At 39.4% G+C, this 18,798-nt stretch overlaps 1 protein-coding gene across 1 annotated transcript in view; it reads right to left on the minus strand.

The window, feature by feature from the left end:
• ADCY1 (adenylate cyclase 1) overlaps positions 1-18,798 on the minus strand; it is a 227,861-nt gene that overhangs the window by 121,477 nt on the left and 87,586 nt on the right. The window contains exon 3 of the mRNA XM_084620103.1: positions 815-933. Coding sequence (XP_084476229.1) covers positions 815-933 — 119 coding nt within the window. The remainder of the gene's footprint in view (positions 1-814; positions 934-18,798) is intronic.

The raw sequence follows: 18,798 nt of genomic DNA on the forward strand, positions 1-18,798 counted from the left end.
ACTATAAATGTTAACTTCCTGACCTGAGTAAAAAGGTTTTTTAATTTGGACTTTCCCGCAGAAGTGGTTGGAAGCCAAATATTTTTCTGAGGTAAACCCAAACCCTGCAGCATTGTGCTTGTGCAGAGGAAACAAAGTGAAACAGACTAGTAACAGAGTACAAATTTCAGTGAAAGTAATTTCTCTGTTTTCATTATTCAGGACCAGGTCATTCGAGAGGAGAAGGGAGGGAGTGGGATTGAGAAGAATAGCAAGACTGAGATAACAACAATTGATTTCAGAGGGCGTGCTCATGGAACAGCATGCTACTTAACATGAGAGGGGTGCCTCAGTCAATCATCTGTGAGGCTGAATGCTCAAGTGATGGGGACTGATATACATTTTCCTAGGATGACAAGTGGATGCACTGCATCGACATTTACTTCCTTCCCATTGTCCGGATAAATGAGCTATTGCACAAACAAACAACCAATGCTTCCTGTTTGTAGGGAAATATAGTCTGTTACTATCACACAAAATAAATATTTGTATCCACCACAAATATAATGGACTGTATCGGATGACTACTAGGTCATACAAATTTTGGTTCCTCCTAGCATAACTACTCTAAATTATTTATCAACTCAAAATTGTTATCTACAGTCTCTATAGGCATGTTACCACTCAGCCATCCCAACCTCCCGCAAACCAACACAACGCATCTCCATTGGGCTTGCTTTCTTGTGCTGTAAGATCTCAAAGTCGCTGCGTGTCACTCTATTTGCACTACATGTTATCTGCTTTACATTATTTCATGAGCTGGTGTCACTCCTACCTAACATTGTCATGCCTCTGAATGTAAATCTTGTGAAAAATCCTTTCAGGTGGCTTCAGGAAGTCTTCCTTCATTTCCATGGCAACGTTCCTGGGCAAAAGACTCATCAGGAGACGCTCCTAAAAGAAAATGCAAACCCATTAGTTTTGGGGTGTAATTTTTTCCCCAATCAGCAATTCTAAATAAAATCAAACCATTCCCCCTATTTTAGCATATGTCTTAAGAATTTCTGTTTCATAAAGAACGTGAACCCTTCCCCTCTTATATTTCTGCTGCCTGTAGGAGAGTCTTTTCAAATTCCTCTGTACAACAAGAGACACCATACAGTAAAGAAAGAGCTAGTTTCAAGAGCAGATCATTGTCCATAATTATACTTATCATAAAACTAATAATAACAACTTACTATATCACCAGTATCATTTATCTGTGAAGGAATTCCAGGATCATTTGCTATGCTTTTGTATCTACTGGTTTGGAACTTAAAGTGTTATCTTACTGGGTCTATTAAAGCAGGTTTTTAAACAGTGCAATCTGCTGTATATTTTTCCACACAGCCTGAATCAACTGAACAGTAATAAAGGTACATTTTTATAAAATATGGGCCAGCATGGAAAGGTCTAGTTCTAGCAAGCACAATAGACAACTCCAGGTTTAATGAAAGGCCTGCCATGTCACTGAGAGTGGTTTTATCATATGTCACTCTCCTGCTTACCCAAAATCCCATAAGGTTTTGGATCCCCCTGATATTGGTTAAATTATATTCCCCAAATGGTGACCTACTCATAGGCACTTTAAAAACTTGTGAAGGCTACCCTATTTAGATAGTCCCGGAAGTCCTCAAAGAGATCACAATCTGACCATCAGCACTTCTTCACATTTAAAACTCAAATATGCCAATTTTTGCCCTAAGATGCATTTGAATTTAAGGACCCAACTCTGCAATCAGATCTGCTAGCATCCCACATGGAAGATGGAATCCATGCTGCCATATCTGATTGCAAGGTTCAGAGCTAAAATAGTGGGAGTTGTGAAGGATTGCCCAAGAGCAAACTTTGGCCCAACATTTCTCCTTATTTCATTTGGCCAAGAAAAATAAAGGGGACAACAATTAAAGAAAATGAAATAAACAGTAAAAGAAAGACAGAATGGAGAAAGAGAAGTGGTTAATATGAGGTTTGATCAGGCTAATGATCTGCATTGCTCGGTAACATTTTACCACATACTCCTTATGCACTAGCCATGAGCTCGGGACAACACTAAATTGCAATTCAATTGCTAAAGTACAACACAAGTCTTCCAACTTTGAGTTCTGACCTATAGTGTTGCTTCCAAAGGCTAATGCTTCAGATATTTACATCATGGAGGAGTGAGTTAAATTTTGCAAGAAAAAGATGACTGACCCCTGATTCTCATTTTACAGTAAAGCCCCTTAACATCCCTGTAGCAGCGTAAATGGACGTTAGCATAAATGAGAATTTAAGTCCCATTAATTTTAATTAGGTCTCTTAATATCCAGGTATAAACTATAGTAAATAAAGTCATAAAGAACATGCAGAAATTAAATATTTGTGAATGGCTTTATACATCAACCAATTCCCTGACAGAAAAGTCCTAGAGCATGTTAGGAAAATATACTCTTACTATAAGTTTCTGTTTAATTACCTGTGTAATTTTATATTCCTGTTATTGATGGGACTGGACAACAGAGGATAGATCACTCGACAAATTGTCCTGTTCTGTTCACTCCCTCTGAAGCATCTGGCACCAGCCACTGCTGGAAAATGGGATACTGAGCTAGATTGGTCTGGCCCAGTATGGCCATTCTTATGTTCTTAGAATTTTACAATGTGGTTCAAAAAACCCCAGTGGTCCAGACTATGACAGATCCTTACAAAGGTGAATGTGGGGGTGGAAGGGATATCTTGTGTAGTCCCTATCCTCACTAAGGAACATAGGGACAGCTCCCACAGTACACATCAGAAATGTACAGAGCTCCATAAAGTGCAGAGAGGGGAATGCAACAGCTGCTTTGTAGGCTAGATGGAATGCAGGCTGCACCACCTTACAGATGATCACCTGTGTTAACAATAAAGGTACACATCTGAGCTGGAATTCAATTGGCTATAACAAGAAAGTATGTTTTAAAATATTTTTTTCATGGTAAATTTTATTTTCACAAAGATTAGAGGCATTGCCAAAACATGTCATTAGCAATCACACAACAGCCACAAAACCTTTACACAAACAAGGTTAGTTGCTTAGAACTGATTGAATGAATAAAGTCCAATTACAGTACATCCTTGGAAAGAGGACAGACATTGGTGAGCTTCCAAGGAGGGAGGTAGCAAGAAGGGTTGGGTAGCAGAAAATTACAAGGGAGGCTGGCAACTATAAGAAATTATAATTTTCTAGAGAATAACACAGCCAAAAAAAAAAAAAACCAAAAAACAAACAAACATACCCAGAGATGCCATCAAAAAGTTTGTCTTAAAAAACACTGGAAAAGCCCATTTCCTTTTGGCCAAAATTTTAGATCCTTCAAGCAACATGGTATTGAATTCCAGATTAACTGAGTAAGGACTGGTTAAGAAACCCAGGATTTGGACCTGTATGAATGAAATAACAGTCCAAGCTATGCAGAAACATGATCAGGTTTAGGAAACAGCATTGTCTGGATCTCCATTAAGTGAGCCCCACTGCGTTGCATCTTCATTTGCCCAGAGAGGGCGACAAAAAAGATCCACACAAGAGAAAAGAAAATGAGATCAGCATGGCTGCATAGAAAACTGAATGGGAACAAGAGACAGAATAGCAAGCAACATTTGTGTTGACATTCCTGCTCGAGCAGCTGCTGCCATTGAGGATGACAGAAAAAAGTGAGACAGGTAGAAGAACAGGGAGCACCAACCTATTTGTAACAACTTTGACAAGGAAAAACCACACACATTGCAGGCCTCCTTTTTAGTGACAAGCAGCCTTGTCTCCCATAAATCATCAGGATCTCTAGCGGATTATCATATTGGATCCAAACAAAAGAGACTCAGCCAGTACACAGAAAAATATAAAGACATATCTGGCTCTCTTGCTGACCTTTGGAACTCTTTAAACATACCCCAACACTACAGTGTAGCTGGACACTGCAAAGAGGATGAAATGCTGGTCTCATTGAAGACAATGGCAAAACTCCACTGACTTCAATGGGACCATGATTTCAGCCAGAGTATTTGTATTCTGTATTCAATCTATTGACAACATGTCAATCTTCCACAAACATTAATGGGATTTAAAGTGTGTTCATACCCTGCAAAAATGACTCTCTCAGGATAACATTAAAGTGTTCCATGTTTATGGTCTTTCCAAAAAGAGGACCCAATCTGGCACTCCTGGCACAAAATCTCACTTAGGCCAAGGAATGGCAGAATAGGCTACAAATATCCTCCATTAACAACGTTGCATTAGGTTTGTATTTTAATTGCCATCTTACAAACTCAACCTGGAATCTGGGAATGTCAAGCTGGGCTCTTTCTGCCTAATGTCTCAACATTAATGAAAATTTCTGTTCATGGAATTTAGTTAATTCTAATGATAATGTCTGAGTCAGAATAGAATCCAGAGTTCACTGTCTCGCAGCTATATTGGTTCCGCATTGCTAAGAGAAGTAGTAAAAATATTTTTCTTACTAAAGTCAGCAGATATGACTCAGAATATACATGGTAAACAAAGTAGGAAATAGCAATTTTTATGTTGCCACTATTCTGACCAATAGAACACTAACTTTAAGCACACAAAAGGAAAAGATATATAAAAGATCGCCATACAATAAGGTCTATTGCATTGCTTTTGTCTAATCTGGACATTAGCAAAAGAAAAAAATTCTCTCAAAATAACTGCCCCAAAATCCTCAAACTGTACCTTTTTTTTTTTTTTTGGTTTATAGTCTTTATATTCTAGCCACACAATAAATTTCACTAATATAATGGACAAATTCAGACAGTATACACAGAATATATGTATTTGGAATGCACAGTCTGTCTTCATCTTCTTCTCCTTGCTGCTCTGATAATATGTCATTGTAACCATAAGTATGGTATTGTTCAGACAAACAATTCCATTGCCGTAACAGATATGAGGAGAGCAAAATAGTATTTTGTTTTGCACACTGTTCAACACAGATTGAGAATACAAACTCTCACATCTTTAGTAAGTTATTGAATATGGTGACTTCCTACTCTGCTTGCACCAAAACAGATATTTCAAATGAATGAAATTGATGGCAAAACTCCCATTAACTTCAAAATGGACAGGATTTCACTCAAATGTATTTTTGGAATGATCAGGACAGGGCGGTGTTATTCCATTAGGAAAATCTTTAATATTTTAGTACATTGGAACTATAACTTTCATCTCCTGCATATTTGTATTTCCAAACTTAATTTGCCATTAACATATTTTTTTTTACTTTATTACTTAAAAACGGAAATGGTTTATATAACCCCTTACATGTTGTACAGAACAAAGAATACATCTTACCATGTTCAGCTAATACTGAATTATGGTAATTTGTATTACTTCTTATTAACCTATATTAAATTTACAAAATAAATTCATTTAAAAAACTGAACATTAACTCACCCAAAAAAAGCCATGATGTATACTTGCCACATACACAGTCAAGGAAAGATTTCAACTTTCCTTGATTCTGTGATATTAGACTTTTGGAGATTCTAGATCAGGGAATTTATAGCTATTCAACAGCCTGAAATCAGCCATCCGTATGTCAGGCCTCTTGAACCCAGTCAAACTTAACTCACTTGCATTCTTGATTGAATGACATATTTAACTCAGATGTTTTTATTTAAATATATTTTTCCAAACGTTCAATACTTTCTCAAACAAATTCCTTCTAAAGTTTCTATACTGATTTATAACACTTTAGGCAGCCCCCAAACAATAGCTTCCAACACAATATAAGATGCTATTATTTTTCTATGAAATTATTTGTATCAGTGTCCATATAGGACACATTTTTGAATCTTTTCAGCAATCTGTAAATCACTTATGAAACCAAACTCTCATCAGAACACCAGCCTCAAAACAGCAAATTCCATAATGTTCTTGGCCAACATTTCCCCTCCCCTTCTGTTGCACACTGCGCTGTGCAATGATTGGTTACAACTGTCTACCCACAAACTGGCTGCTTTTCCATTTAGGCTCTTCATTTGAACTAATCTATTTCTAGTGCACCCATGAATTCATAAAATACTATGAAATCTAGGTGCCAGTAGAACAATTAATAGTAGCAGAAACATCATGGTCCGAACATGGACCACCTTAGCTGCCCCTCACTATGTCAGGACATATTTTTAAGGATCATCAAAGGAGAAAAATATATTTAAGAAAAGGGAAATCTCATTTGATAGTTTTGTAGATTACTTTATCAAGAGAGGAAGTGTCCTCCATTATGCTCTAAAAAAGGTAAGACAAACTGATCTTCAAGATTGGTAAGTATGTCCCACAGCCAAAGGCCTTCTATCTAGATTGCCCTTTCCCCACCTCTACAGAGTTTCACCTTGGGCCCCATTAGCAAAAATATCCCTGTGCTGTGGTGGTATTGTATATATCTCCAGTAGAATCCAGATACAGCATTCAGTTATAGTGAAACACTGCTTAGAATGAAGTAGAGTGAATTGCTGCAGTGCATTGCAAAAAACTTTCAGATCTCTTATATACCCCTCATTATGAGAGCATATAATGCATAACAATCTTATTACAGCAGCTACCTGCTGGGATTAAAAAAATATATGGTTTTCTTGACACCTTCACAATTGCTAGAATCCCTTGCATTTTCAGGAGGTAGAAACAGCTTGCATCACATCCACAGAGAAGGAACAGGAATATTTTACTCGTCTTTCTCCTGCTATAGTAAAACTCTTTATGTTGACAATTTGAGGGGAGAAGTTAATAGATATGTAGATTTTAAGGCATGAAGGGACCACTGGGAGTCTCACCTCCAGCATAATACGGGTCATAGAACCTCACTCTGTAATTTCTGCCTCAAGCCCATAACTTCTGTTTGAGTTCTAGATGTAGTGAGTTATTTCACTATAAGGTTCCATCACGGGTTTTATTTATTTATTTATTTTAGAAAAAAAGGCACAAATCTTATCATTTGCTACACAATAAGTGCCTGCATAAGTTGCATGCCTGCATCAGTTTTAAGATAAAACCACTGAGCAGCGGGCTCTCTGACACCCCCCACACTATATTGCATAGCTATTTTAACTCATTCTAGAGCTAAACTACTGTAATGCCCTCACAGTAACTGTATGTAAACTTTACTGAGAGAGTCAAGATAGATGAGGCAATATATTTTATTACAACAGCTATGTGTGTGAAACCAATCATTACCCTCTTGAATGAGCTCACACACAGAAAAGTGATAAAAAAAACAAAAGCACCCCATCATCCATGGGTGAAGACTTTCACAAAGTGATCACTCCATACCTGACCTCTAAGTCCTCATCCCCAAAGGAAACCTGCACAGCACATTTATAAGATAAGTCTGGGAACTTAAATGCATAACTGTGCTGGCCACTAAAAGCCAGAGATACTAGTTTTATGGCCCATTTCAACAATTTGCAACACACCCTGTTGCCTGCTAACGTTTAATTGCCCACTTCATTTTAAGTGATAGCCTACAGCATATGTGAACCCCTTATGCTTAACAATCTGTCCCAACTTGTATTTAGCTTAGACACTCTGGTTGCCCTCTCCAAACCTGAAGAAAAGCTCTGTGAAGCCTGAAAGGTTGTCCTTTCCACCAACAGAAGTTGGTCCAATAAAAGACATTACCTCCCCTATCTCGTCTCTCATATATCCTGGGCCAACATGGCAACAGTACAGTGCAAACAACCATGTGAAGTTTACTATCATTCATTCTTGTAGGTTGTAAAACAAAGGCAGAAGACTTCATTTATACATTATTTTAAATTAAATTATGTTGTGAGCATAGTGTTATTGTTATGTATTCCCTAAATAGTGTTAGAGGAAAGAACTACTATATTAAGATGACTTTGCTTTTTTTAAAAAAATGGCCACTAGATGGCAATGTTTCAGAGCATTACTGTAATGTCTCAAAAGTTATGATAATTTGTTAGTGCTTTATTATTGAAATCATAATTGCTGAAGATCATTAGTGATGCTGTACTGCAACGCACGGGTTGCGAATATCAGAGAATATCACTGCAGTGTTATGCTAGAAGATGATCAGTTGTTAAAATGCAGATTTTACATCTAGCAGTTGATTTGTCATTTGAAGCTACCAGACGTAAATCTGACAATCAGGCTAAATGATAGCAGCATCAGCCTTGCACAATCCTTCTTAGCACTCTCCAGGGAGACATTCCCACACCACTGAAACCTAATTGACAATGGCCTATAAAATGTAATTGACAATGGCCTATAAAATTATCAGGGGCCTATCCCAAAGCAGGTGTACTTTAGATGCAAGAGCAGTCCCCTCCTTAGGCCTGGTAGGGTAGAGAACATTCTACACACAAAGCATTGTTGATATGTAAGAGGCAGCTGTGGAGATTGTGCTGGTGAATTTCTGACCTCGTAATAGCATCTTCTGGTTCAATTTCTAGGGGTAAAACCCAACTTTTTAGTGAGTCTGCTGTTTTGTAACACATTACTAGCCCACAGAAACCTAAGCTGCAAGTTCAATGTCAATAAGAGGATCAGAGATGTGTTGACAGGAAAAAGAAGAATCTTTCCTAAGTTCACAGAGAGCCCCCTCTTGGAAACAAACAATATGAAATGAAACTAGATTTACATAGCCAGCCAGCTAGTGACATTACACAGAAAATGACATTGTTTGCCCCAGCCTCTCTGACACGGTAATGGCAGTAAAGAAATCTAGCAGGAGCTATACACAGAGCGAGTCACTTGTACTGAAATTCTATTCATAATGAGATGGAATGAAAGCCCCACTTGATTGCATTTCAGTGCACTGTTACTCCATTGAGTCCAAGTTTCTCTTTGCTACAAATTGGTGCCATCCTGATAATCTTCTTGAAGTGACGCAATCACCACTTACCAGCTCAGTGTGGAATGCTGTATTTCACCTCCCTTTCCTCCTCTGTTCCCAGAGAGAAGAGGCAAATGGGAGGAAGAAAAAAGAAAGCACAACTAAGCAGCAAGGAGCGTGGGAGAAGAGAGGCTGTTAATATTTCTACAGTGGCTACCAATAGAGAATGCAAAGGAAATGGAACAACATAACTGCAGCTGTTTCCTACTACAGATTAAGATAAGGTCTTCTTTCCCCACAAACCTATCAGTGCCATATTATCTACAAAGAGTGAATTGAGTTCCTACTATTGCTACTGGGATGAGGAAGAAAAGCACTTTTACCCTCTCCCTGTTATAAAGAAAACCCTGCTTATATTGATGGGAGAGTTTTCAGACAAGAAAAAGACATTTCACAGTAGGAGGGTTTCACTGTTCCTATTTTATGGCAATGGAGAACTTCAGCCAAATTAGAGAGAGGTGAAACTGTCCATCCAGGGAGTAGTGCCCTGGGACGAGAGGAGTTATCATAAGATAGATCATCTTACCAGACGTTGTATGTCAGGGCCCTGACAAAGTCCTTCAACACCAACACCAGGATGTTCAATAATTATGGAAACAGTGTTACTTAAATTCTGCATTCTCATACAGTCCTTATATCAGTGTTCTCCTCCCAAGGACAGAATGACTGAGGCAATGTGGTAAGCCTTCACATTTACCACAAACTGTTCATGTCAGTCTTGTTCATGTCATTGTTCAGTAAACATTTTACTTTATTCGAAGAGTTTGAGGCTCATCAGAGACTAGGGGTATTGATGATATCAGCTGTTCAGAGAAATACCTGGGAAGCGCAGAAGGCCCTTTCGAGGTGAGGGTTCAAACTCATTTGAGGTTGGGGCTGACATACTCTATCAGTAAATGTTTGTTAGAAGTTGTTAAATTAAAAGTGTGGAAATGTATACTAATTAAGAAGTTATTGTCTTACAGTCCCCACATGAAGGGCCACACTCCTTCCTTTTTTTGCTTGTATGTAACTCCTATCAGCTCGAGTGGGAAGCACATGTGTAAGTCCCTGAGGTACTGTAAGGCACTCACATACTCTGCTAATGTGTGTATATGTGTTTGTTGGGGGAAGGTCACATAAGTACCTAAGCTACATAAATACCACCCACTTAGATAACTCCAAATCTTCATGTTTGTGTTCTCTATGGCAAACTAAGAGTATTCTGTCCTTCTATTCCCACCGAATCAATGGTAAAACTCTCAGTGAGTTTAATAGAAGGAGGATTAGACCCACCGAGTGTGAGTCTGCATTTTAGATTAATTATCCAGCCATAACAGCAGTGCTGTCCAAATCCTGCTACACATGCTAAACAGATGTAGAAAAACAAGTGAGATATTAAAAGCACAGCTTGAAAAGCTGCTTTACTTTACACAAGGCTGGTCTCGTTCAAATAAATAAATGAACCCATCAGAAGGAACATGGCTAACGTGCTACCGTAATTCTTAATCAGGCAAGTACGTGGAGATGTGTGCACTAGTGGCTGCTATACACTGAAGCGCTCCATCGTCATGGCGTTGTACATCTGAGCCTCACTTGATAATCGCAGCATTCTACTGTCATTACGAAATCGACAATAATACTGTCATTGGGATCCTCTCTTATTGCTGCTGCTAAGATGATGGCATTATGAACGGCATCTTCACCGACACTGCTCATTTTCAAGAGAAATGGTAAAGCAGATGGCACTTCACAAACGGTGCAGCTCAGAACAGAGAAGTTTCCTTTCTTGCTGAAGGATCTCTTGATTTCTAACCTTGAACCGTGCCTTTCTTGTTAGTCACACCAAGCTAACATTAAACCCCCAAGTAAATACTCTCAGTCCTCTCTCAGTGAGCGATAAGTCCTTCATGCCTATGATATCTCCACCATCTGGGACAGCTGCCATAACTTTCTATATCTATCTGAATGCTAAGAATTACCATACATGGGGACAATAAAATATTAATGTGAGTTAGGGGAGGGTAAAGGAGGCAGGGGAAAAATCAGACTTCACCTCTGCAGGTTAAAATAAATAAACACATATTTAGAGGTGAGGCACCCCACCACAACACATCACAGGACAGAAGAAATTGTTTTGATAATTCTGTCCAAATGTACAGAAAGAAAATAAGTCTGTATGAAAACCTTGATCTATAGATTCTTAATAGTGTAGCACAAGTGGGCACTCCATAGGAAGATTTACCTTTAGCTCAACAGAGAGCAGCATTGTGATTGATCGTGGTACAACTGATCTAGACGTCAGGAACATAAAAAGCACACTAGACTCCTAGTTTTGAAAATCTTGATCTTGAAGTTAGGCTCCTAAATCAATATTTAGGAACCCAAATAAGTGGTCAGATTTTCAAAAAAGTGTCGAGCACCCAGCAACTCCTTATTGAAAAATCTTGGCCTACTAGTCAAACCACAAGAACACTTATACCTATGCAGAAAGAATCTCATTGCATATCAGAAAACCAGAAAATCTCTCGAGACTACCCAAAAACCAATCTGGGGATCAAATTTAGGAGTAAAACCATAAATAACTCAAGGCACAGAAAACCAACTGATATGTTTCTGAACAAATTATACAGATCTAGCAACACCTGTCACTGGCTATTTGTCCATGTTATCTCTACAGTGGAAAGCAAAGCAATCCTAGCCATGCAATCTGCCAAAAAAATTAAAAAATGGATTGCAACTTAAAGAGAAAGAAAAAGGAAGGAAAAAAGCTTGGAATAAACAAAGGAAGCTGTGAGGGAACTCACCAATTTTAAGCAATCAGATTCACTTGATGCTAATCTACACTTACCACGTACAATAGAGATTTTCCAATCAATACTAAGACAGAAAAAGGAATGAGACCACATAGGAAAATTAGCACAAGTCAAAGATGTACTAGATACCTGTTTCTTCTGTGAAATCTGAAGGAATTTGGAAATCTGAACGAAATAAAAAAATATCCCCCACTCCAAAATGATAAAAATCCAAACAAAATACTCCCATAACAACAACAGCATACAAAATACATTATATTACAAGAAAAGGGGACAGGTTACTACATTGTCTGGTATCTTTCTACCAGCAGAGGTGTAGTCTGCTAGCTTAGGACACATGCAGCTCTCTAGTAGGGCAAAACATGTTTGCTGTCCTATTTTAGATCCAAAACAAAGCACACCTGCCATTACACACATAGCTTGCTGAATTAAGGGCAGGATTCATTTCCTGCAAAGCCCTGTGATAATGCATGAAACACAAGTAGGGCCCGATCTTCAACTGCTGTAAATTGATGTTGCCCTACTGGACTCTGTGGAGCTATACCAATTTACAGCACCTGAAGACAGCCCATGATATTTTAAAGACAGAGATGAGAACATAAGTTAACTTGCACTAAAGAGCTGGTTGGCTTTCAAGATGCACTTATGGGTGAACACATTTGTAGGGACATCAGTGAGGGGGAGGAAGATTTGATTTAGAAACATACAGGAGATACAGCCCTATAAGAGTATTCAGGATATCAGTCTTCTACTGCTGAAATAAGAACAGTCCAAGCCACACATTCATAAGGATGTACTATTTTGCTCCCCCGAGGCAACTAACTGAAACACACTACAAATGTTTCATTGACTTGAAACTGTCTCCCTGTATTTCCATCCTACAAAGGACTCAGATCACATCCATGAACATGTGAGAATTCACACACAAGGTTACATTAGAAAACAGCGCTTTAGACTTAAAAGCCAACCTTGACAAAATGCCTTCTCATTTTCTTATTTAACTTCAGTGACATATGTTCTTACTTTCTAGAGTTCTGATGCATGATTATTTTCTCTAACGAGTGTGACACAAGATGTTATCTACTGAAAGCAATATAGTAGCCTATCCTTAACTATGTAACGACAAGCTTTATATCCTGGATCCACAAAGGTACTTAGGTGCTTAAGTCCTGGTTTTAGATGCTATTGAGATCCACAAAACTCCTATCTGGCTACCATCGACCCCTGTAGACACCTAATCACTGTGTGATGGGATTTCCCTCAACCTCACCTATTGAAGTGGTTCCACTTTAATCAAATAATTGAATAATTAAATATTAATTGGTCCAGGAAACAAGTGAGAACGACTCTATAGCCCAGTGGCTAGGGTATTCACCTGGGAGGTGGAAGATCTCTGTTCAAATCCCTTCCCCATATCAGGCAGAACTGGTGATTTCCCACGTTCCAGGTGAGTGCTGTAACCACTAGGCTAAATGTTATAATGGAGGTCCTCCTCCCCATCCCTCTACTTTGTGCATTTAGGTGGCCTCTGAGCACGCCCACTGGATTGGATCCCACCTGCAACATAGGCAGAGAAGCACCTATCATCCCCTGGTTTGTGGATCACTAGAAGAGACAGGTACCTTCCTTCAGCATGGACTTAGGTGCCTATCTCCATGAGAGGATAACATACCCCTCTCATCGGCATCTCTAATTGGCTAGCTTAGGTGGCTTTCCACCTAGCATGCTGGCTTTATGGATCACATTCTAAGGCGACTATCTCTCGCCGTTCACTGTATAGGAGCCTAGATGCCTGATTCAGACTTTGTGAATCACAGCGTTGTTCCTGTGACTTTCTACATGTCTGAAAGTTAGGGGTTGCAATGCTCAGCATTCTGTATTATATGCCTAGTAAGGAATCTATTTGTCAAAAAACATTTTCTGAATCATACTTGCTGACAGGTATTTTGAAATAAATTACCAAAATAATTGAAACTGACATGATTATATTGTGTCATTTTGACATAAAATATGCAACATTTTGTAGAATTTTAAGATTGGGAACAGGAGCTGCGACGTGGTGCTCAGCACCAGGCCCCATCCAACCCAAGAGCTCCGGGGGTGAGTGAGGGTACTGTCTAGGGTCTGGGGGCGTGGGGGGAAAGAGTGGGAAAAGGGAGGGCAGACCCTGCTGCTGCTGCTGGGGAAGCATTGAAACAGTAGTGGCCTCCTATGTGCCTATCAAGGAGAAGGTGATTAGGGGGTATCATATTCCCCGCTCCAATAAAAAGTGACTGATAATTCTCCAACTTCTTGTTAACCGAGATGATCCAAACCCAAGCATCCTCCCACCCCGGTGCCGCCCACCGTGATGGTGATCACTGAATCCCCCGTAGCTGCTGAAGTTTCAACAGTTTTTAGAATGCTACAAAATGGAAAATTTTAATTTAACTGTTTTTGTTCATCTCTTCAACCTACCATGAATGAGCAAAGATTCCATTAGGATAATTAAGAGCTCATTTAATTTTAGTTGCCTTAAATATTTCGACACATCTATGAGAAAGATATATTGGAATGAGGAATAGTTCAAAACCTCTCTCCTACATTATATCAATTATTAATAACTCGAGCCTGCCCTATGCAACTCAGAAGAAGTTAATAGAGACATTAGCTTAACTGAGACTTGTGCCTGGGAACCAGGGTTCGTGTACTGTATTTTATAGGCTTTAAAATCAGTTTACTTGGCATAGCTCTGAGACCTTGTGCCAGATAATGGAAATGGCTGAAAGCTGATTTTGTTGTTTAAATGTCAGTGTGCTACTGGGGTGGAATTAAACTGTAAGTGCAAGGGTTGAAGTTCCTGATATGACAGCAGGTATGAATAATGTTCTTTTATGAATTTCTTTGGTTTTCAATATGATATAATGAGGTTATAATTATTCTGTAATTTATAAAAATTCTTATAATGTAAGTACAATTATAATACAATTAAAGTGCATAGATAATACAGTTTACAGACCTATACTCTGCAAGATGCTTTGGGTGTTGCTTTTGTTTTGTTTTGCGTTTCTAGATACCAATGCTATATGAAAACCCCACCTTCTGCTATTAGACACATTCAGCTAATTGAGACATTTCTCTGCCTAATAACAGGTCCTCAGAGACCAAATTCTATTGTAAAATGAATGCGGGTATTAATTCAGCCACATGCACCTTCCACTGCAGGTTGCAGAGAGCAGCAAAACGGGGTACGATAGCCAAACCTGCAGACGGAGGGATCAGCAACCTAAGGCCCCACTCCTGCAAACACTTACACACATGCTTAACTTTAGTACCATGAGTAGCCTTAGAATTCACTTGGATTTACCTGGTACTTAAAGTTAAGCATGTGCATAAGGGATGGATTACACAGGAGTGGGGCCTCTGGGATCTTTGTAATTACTGCTGTGTTGACCAGCAATCACTCCCCCTCTACACCTTCCACTTTGGAAAGGGGACTATTAGGGTTATCTGTTCTGACATCCTGCATAAAACGGACCATAGAACCTCACCCAATGATGCCTGCATCAAGTCCATAATTACTGGTTGATCTAGACTCAAAGTATAGCTTTTAGACACAGAGTGTTTTACTTTTTTTGGAGGGAGGATTGTACTGTGTACATCTCAGTGGTATATTTAGGCTTCGATTCTGCAGAGCCATGTATACAATGTTGCAATTATAAATTCAAGTCACAAAGCGCTAAGAAGGACAGGAAGTGTCGGGGAAACCAATTATCCATTAACTAGAGCACAGCTGGCAAGTTACGCCTGCCTAACTGCAAGAGTAAGGCATAAGGGAAACAAAAAGCTGATCCCTTACTAGCAGGATTCAGAACATAGCCCAATCCTGCAAACTCTTTTATATATGTACAGTTGTATGCACATGAATCATCCCCTTCCACTCAGAAGGAACACTTACACGTGTAAAGTTACACTGAGGTGTGTTTGCAGGATCTGGGTTAATAAGTACTTTACCTTTCCTCAGACACACTCGTACTCCATCCGTACCAAACTTCATTTTTTAATCCTGTTCACTTGCAAGTTGATTGGTTCACACTTCTATTCCTTGCTGCCCTGAGTAACATTACTAAGGGCCTGTCAACAGGACAAGTCATTATGCAGCACATCGGGTGTGAATATACCGTGTACCAGTTTGCCACACAGTAGTGTCATCCCATGTCAACACTGCCACAGCACATTGTAGCAGCGGCCATATGGGATGCTGTTACTGCATAGCAAACTGTGCTCTATAGAGTCACACCCTGGCTTGCTGCACAGTAATCTGCTGTGCAGACACGTCTTAGGAGTCAAACCTGGACCTCTCCATAGCAAAGTAGAGACTTAACCCGAGACCATCAGGTAGGGCTGGAAATCTTTTTTAATACAATAGTCAACATGAATTAAACACAAAGGTGCAGTAGACACATGAAGGGGTTAAGAGGTATTATGCAGAGTGGTGGGAGATTGTCACTAAACTAGAGAAAAATCCTGAGCCCGACTTACCCTCATTGACGTTAAAGACAAAACCCAATATGATATTAGGACTGGTCCCTGAGATTCGGCAAAAAGTCAGACATTTTTCACCTTTTTTGGGGCAAAACTAAAAGGCACTTTTCACAGGTTGGTAATGCTGCAGAAAGTACATCATTTAGCTGGTGGAAGTGATGCACTTTCACCCTGGATCAAACTCAGGAATACGTCGCCCCCTTCCCCCGCAAAAAAAAATCACTGGCAAGTGAATACCCAGTGAACAAGTACTGCTAATATCACACAACCCTAACTAGGGGGTGCGGGGCTAGTTGTATCTTTACAGTCTGCCCATGGTAAGGAACACCAGGTAGCTGCCCCACCCCAAACGTAGACCAGGAAGGGAATTATTACTCACCAAGTCACAATTACCTCCCTGGTTCCCCCTTTGTTCCAGTAGCAGATTAGTATCGTGTCTGCACTGGCCAAGATTCCACTCACTCCCCACCAACCTGCAATGGAGGAGAAGTAGCAGCTCCAGAAAGCTGCTCTTCTCACTGTGTTGTGACTTCCAATGCAAGTAGCTCATGCAGTGTAGGGGAAGGGAGCGCCTTGCACACTAAGCAGGTGACCTCAACCTCAACCTAAATTAATATTTTCTTTGTTTTCTTGATTGCAGAGTAGAAAATATGGGTAAAACAGAGAGAAAAGAAAAATGGAGGTCTTTTGGTTGCAATTACACGTTCTGGGCACAAACCCTGCTCCTTTGGGAGTTTGGCCTTTCATTTCAATAGCAGCAGGATGGAGCTCACAACATTTACAGTAAGCGGCTTGCTCTAGAAAGGATGGTATTGCTGCTGAGATTTATGAATAACGGGAGCAGCATGCTTTTCCCAAGAGGCTGATCACAGTTATTCTCTTATGCACACAGTCTCTCTTGGCCCAGAGCCTTGGATTCAGTGGTTGTTTTTGAACCTTAGCCTCCCATCTGGCAGCATAATGAATGCATGCTGCCATGCCAATGAGATAATTTATCTGTCTTAACTGCACGCAGCAAAAAGTTTAAAAAAAAATTAGCATTTACATCACTCTGCTTCAAATGCCTTCTTGCATGCTCCTAATATAAGGGATGCTGACTTTCTGAACATGCGGTGTACAAAAAAAAAGAGGGATCTTAGCGTTCCCCATTATAAACAAATTTACCACAGTTACCATGTGTAGCTGCTAAAGGAAATCCACAGAGGAGGAAATGTCTCTTGCAGATAGATACAGCTGCAGTCTCTGTCTTCACAAAGTCACCATTTTAAGTTTAAAAGATTGTGTGTGTTCAAAAGTCAACAGGGGTCTGCTTTTGCTGTTTCATTAATTACATGCGTAGAAACATCAGGGAAAGGGTTTAAACATTTTGGTTTGAAATTCTTAATGTAAAAAGGCTACAGTATTTGGGTCAGGGCATTTACATAGGAACAAAAACGGATTAAGAATATCAGTACTTTTTCCTTTTTTACATTTAATATTTGTATTTCACCAAATGAAGTTACCAGGATGATTATACATGCCCAAGTAGTTCACTGATGTAATTTAGCCCCACCTCTCCAGCTTTCAACAGCCCTAGAGTTCTCAGTGGGACTAAATTGCATGATAAATAGGCCTCAGAGTGTTATCAACTGGAAACTTGTGCTACATTAGGCCATAATGGCCTGATAAGAGTATTGTAGCTTGTAATCACGTCTTGGTGGGGTTTTGGACGGAGGGGCGTGGGGTTCCCCCCTCCCTGTTTTAGAAGTGTTATTTAGTTTAAGAGCAGGAGTGGAAGTCACCAAAAGTTGTTTGAAGGTACTGTATATTGGTAAATCAGTGCTTTTCACCACTGCATATTGTACTGCATAAAGAAATATCTGCCAATGTATTAAAGTGAAGAATGTAAGGTACTCAGTGTACTGGTGTACTTGCATATTGGATTAGAAAAATGTTTATCACGGGAATTTTACTTTAAAAATTGTGCAAAGTGCCTCTCTTTTGTCTGTTGTTTTTGGGGAGGCGTTTGCTTCTTTGCTTTTTTACAGATAGGTATCAAAGACACGTTTCAAATACCTAGAGATGGGCAAAACAAACGGTGCTTTGGTTTGAGAACACAGAAGTAGATTTTCAAAAGGCAGAAATAAAAGTTAGGTATCTAAGTCCCACTGAATATCATTGTGACTTGGGTGCCTAAATGCCATGCACTTGGAAAATCTGCTCCCTTGTCAATTGGGTTTAATCATAACCAAAACAAAAAGAGTGATTTGAATGAAGGTTACTTTTTATCCAGACTCCCAAAGTTCAAAGGCAAAGAAGTCAGAGGTATCTATGTATGTATGTATGTGTTATATAAATACACATGCACATGGTACAACTATCTATGGCTATGCAAGGAGTATGGGGAATGAACAGAGAGCACTGGAAGTATTAGTACATAACGCTAAATTATGACTTAAGTAGTCATCAAGACTTGGTGGGCTAAGTCTCATGACTGGAATATTGGTATAGAGCGGTATAGCTTTTTCAGGAAGGAAAAGAGGGAAGAGACATTATATTAACCAGCAAGAATATAGACACTTGTTCTGAGGTCCAGA

Source organism: Lepidochelys olivacea (assembly GCF_965140295.1).
Source record: "Lepidochelys olivacea isolate rLepOli2 genome assembly, chromosome: 2".
Classification (NCBI taxonomy): Eukaryota; Metazoa; Chordata; order Testudines; family Cheloniidae; genus Lepidochelys; species Lepidochelys olivacea.